Source organism: Helicoverpa zea, chromosome 24 (assembly GCF_022581195.2).
Source record: "Helicoverpa zea isolate HzStark_Cry1AcR chromosome 24, ilHelZeax1.1, whole genome shotgun sequence".
Classification (NCBI taxonomy): domain Eukaryota; kingdom Metazoa; phylum Arthropoda; class Insecta; order Lepidoptera; family Noctuidae; genus Helicoverpa; species Helicoverpa zea.
Window position 1 is genome coordinate 6,126,433 of NC_061475.1, and position 3,829 is coordinate 6,130,261.

Sequence of the window (3,829 nt, forward strand, 5' to 3'; positions counted from 1 at the left end):
TTTTGTAGGTGTCGTTTTTTATTAATTATAATTATATACTTACAAGGCTAAAATACTAAAAATAGTTGCCAAAATAAGGCGAAAAATTTTTTTCGGTCGTAAAGCACTCTCTGATGCTTCGCATCATGAGTCGTGCAATAGTTTAAAATTAAAAAGCTATTATAAATAATCCAAACTAAAAAGTAGAAAATAAATAATAGTGTAAAAAATTTCAATGAATATAAATTAATAATAGTGTGACTACAAAAAAATAATATTTTATTAAAAAAAAGCGTGGGGTGCTTTTTAAGATATCGAAATGAAAAGCACTCATATCTGTCAATAAAATATTTATAACTATTGACACCATGCACCCCACGCTTTTATTTAATAAAATATTATTTTTTTGTAATCACACTATTATTAATTTATTGTTTTGAATTGTAATATAATATTGCTTCTATTTGTATGTACGTGATTATTTATACATAACTAGAGGAGATCTAGAGGGAAAAGAATTTATAGAAATGATGTGTGTTTACTTTATAATTTTTATTCAGTATTTATACTTAACATTTAATTAATGCTGACAAAAGTATTTACAATTTTATATACAGGACTTTATGGAAATAACATATCTAAGTATTAATTAAATAATAATATGGCACAATTAAGTTAGCAATACTATTAAAATCAATGCTGAATAATAACTAATTAAATACGTAAATTATGAACTTTGAAGTAAAGCTTCAAAATATGATTTGCGATGCAAATTTCAGAATTTATACAAATGGTGCTCCAAGCAAATGGTTTTATATGTAAGATGATATATATTTCAACCTACTTCGCAAAAAAGGAAGAGGTTAACAATTCAGATGATTATTTTCTAAATTAACTTAAAAGTCATGTTGGAATTCCGCCTGTACTCCGATTTGAGGCTTGTGGTGCCCGAAGGTCTTATCCAAGTTGCCTCCAGCCGATAATCTGGTATTCTTGTCGAAGTTCCATACTCCATCACCGCTTAGTTTCATCTGTAATGAAGAGTATTTGATTAGATGTTGTTTCTGTGGTTTTTCGGATCACCATTTCGGAGATTTGGTAAATGCAGTAACCGAAAGTTATGACAGTAGGTACATTTATATTTATTCAGTGTAGGTATTACTTTTGAGTTATATTTATTTCTTGATTGACTTCCAACAATGTTAGGATACTTAGGTATTCAGTGGACGCTTAGTCTTATCCATCTATATCTTGATATCGAGAGTAAACTATCATAAATTCTATTCCGCAATTTGGAAAAACTTAGGTATATATTTTTTCTTTAATACCCATAATATGTATTAATGTATATGTATTGCACCTCTAAAAATATGAACGTAAATTGGATTTAAAAAGGACGCCGTATGTAAATTAAATCAATACAATTTTGAAATACTCACGCCACTACCCCCTCCAATCTGCTTGTGCACATCAAGACCAGCCTTCGCGTTAGGATTGGACCAGTCCAGCCTGCCTCCCAAGTTGCTGCTGTCACCGTAAGGGCTAAGCACCCTGGAGCCATACGCCTGGCCTTGTAGGCGGCCACGGTGGTCATTGAAGATGTCTTGCTTGTAGCCTCCTCGACCCTGGGGAAATGAGAATTGGGTTGGAGTAAGGAAATGAAAGGCTAATTGCGAAAAGATAAAATAGAAGGTATATTTTGAGGATTCCCCTTGTAGTGGAATAAGAGGACAATGACAAAAATGACTTTTCCCTCTTGTCTTTCAAATGCGATATACCATCTTGTTATCCTTCCGTTCAAGGCATTTTTAGGTAAGGAAGAATTGGCAAAAGTATTGATCCACTCAAAGGTGTTCATCTTTCAATCCTTGTGTATCAATATAACTAGATAATTTGGAATAATCAAGGCACCAGTGATTCGAACCTTAGAACACCATGGAATCTGGAAGACTTTTGGCAGATTAACAAAACATGACCAACGATGCTTTCTTATGACTATTTATGGGAAGACAGTTTTACCCGACTACCTTTACACGCATTTTCATATTACAAAGTATAGAATACTCACGAATACAGAATCATCAGTGCTTCCCAAAGTTCCGAAGACTCTGCCGTTGCCTACTCCACGTGACCAAGTGAGGTCTCTCGGGTGACGAGAGACCAACTGTTGGTAGCCTGGATACCATTCCATTGGCTCCTCTTGAACGTACATTTGTGCGTATGTGCAAGCTACGAAAGCTGCTAGGCAAAGAACGATTGAGGACTGCATTTTGAATCTGAAAGAGCAAGATTAGGATCGATTAAAAGGTTAAGAAACGCTTGGTGCGGATGGGTGACCATCTTGCTATGAGGAGTTCTTCTTCATTTTGGATGGCACGTTTGATAGTTGGGTTCCCGACTGTCATTTTAATATTTTTGGCAGTCGTTAAGGGGAGTCAGAAGACAGGAAGTTTGACAACCAGTTTTACAAAGGTAACCGGGTTGAGAAGATCAGAGAGGCAGTCGCTTTATGTAAAACACTGGTTATCAGCTGCATCTAGTTAGATTGGAAGCTGACCCCAACATAGTTGAGAAAAGGCTAGGCAGATGATAAATGAGAAGATGGTTTAATATATACCTTTGGTTGTAGCTGTTACTTGCTCTCTTCACAAGATGCTGTAGTAAACTGTGCCTTACTCCATTCGGGAGTGATCATTTATACCACTCTCAATATCGGAGGTGAATTCCCGCGCCCAAGAGTTGAGAAGATTCATTCAAGATGAGATTAATTACAATAATATTTATGTTTCTTATCCTCTTTAAATGGTGTTAAGTGTAGTAACGAGATAAGAATACGTTTACAGATTATGGGAGTATGATAGTGTAGAGCCAAGTTCCGAATTTAATTTGTCAATATTTAATTTAAGTTAATCTGATTTTTTATAGAAGTAAATATTCAGCTTGATCTAATTAAATTGGGCTGCCTCACTTAAGAGCCTACAAAAAGATTTTCTTATATAAATTGACATTTGAAACTTCAATAGTATTATCTAGTTGATTTTTTAACATCAAGTTGAGGGCACTTAATTCACGACGTTTGATGCTTTAGAAAATAAATTATTGGACCAATAAACTAAACTCAATATTGCGGAGTTTGACGATTTTTTTTTACTAAATACTTTAGGTATTTAGTTTGAAAATATTTTTTTTTTCGAACTTGGTCTTCACTGCCAATTAATTATTACGTGTCTTATCTACTTACATATTTAACTGCACAATTTCTGAGATAACCGGGAATTACTACTTATCTTGCGGAGAGAAAAATTACGTCAGAATATGCCTACATCTTGTTATCAGTAACTACGTCATATTGCAATGTGCTAAAAAGTACCCGATTCCCCGAACTGTGTATTGAATCCAAAAATTAGACATTTGTTTTATGTTCTAAATGACAGTGTGACTTCATTTGTTTGTAGTCAGTTAGAGAATATCTGAAGCGATTCTGATGTTCCATGAAGATGACTGGAATAATTTAGGAACTCGAGTTTTTTGCAGCAATGGGTGATTCTGACGGTTTTACTAAATATCCAATACCTGTAATGCGTAGGTACAATCAACTTCAGGTCAGTGGTAACAGTTTTATAGGAAAATCGTACTTATTACTATTGAGTTAAGGTTCATGACAGTTACCACTGATGTGCAGTCTACCCTACTTGTAACTTGTAATACTTTCTGACTGTTGATTTGCTATCTAAAGATAGGAAATTGGCATTACTTGTATAAGGCTATGGTGAATTTCTATCTCTAGCAAGCACAACAGCAGATAAATACGATATTGAAGTGCGCAGTATGTGGTAAAACTATATTATTC

The 3,829-nt window shown here is 34.2% G+C and overlaps 1 protein-coding gene across 1 annotated transcript; it reads right to left on the reverse strand.

Annotated features, from left to right (window-relative positions):
* Positions 1 to 512: 512 nt before the first annotated feature.
* Positions 513 to 2,744, reverse strand: LOC124642459 (gloverin-like). Its single transcript, XM_047180886.1, has 4 exons — positions 2,597 to 2,744; positions 2,048 to 2,255; positions 1,419 to 1,604; positions 513 to 1,010 (listed from the first exon to the last, which is right to left on the reverse strand). Exons 2-4 carry the CDS (start codon positions 2,246 to 2,248, stop codon positions 876 to 878), a joined length of 522 nt encoding a protein of 173 aa, XP_047036842.1. The 5' UTR covers positions 2,249 to 2,255; positions 2,597 to 2,744; the 3' UTR covers positions 513 to 875.
* Positions 2,745 to 3,829: the final 1,085 nt, after the last annotated feature.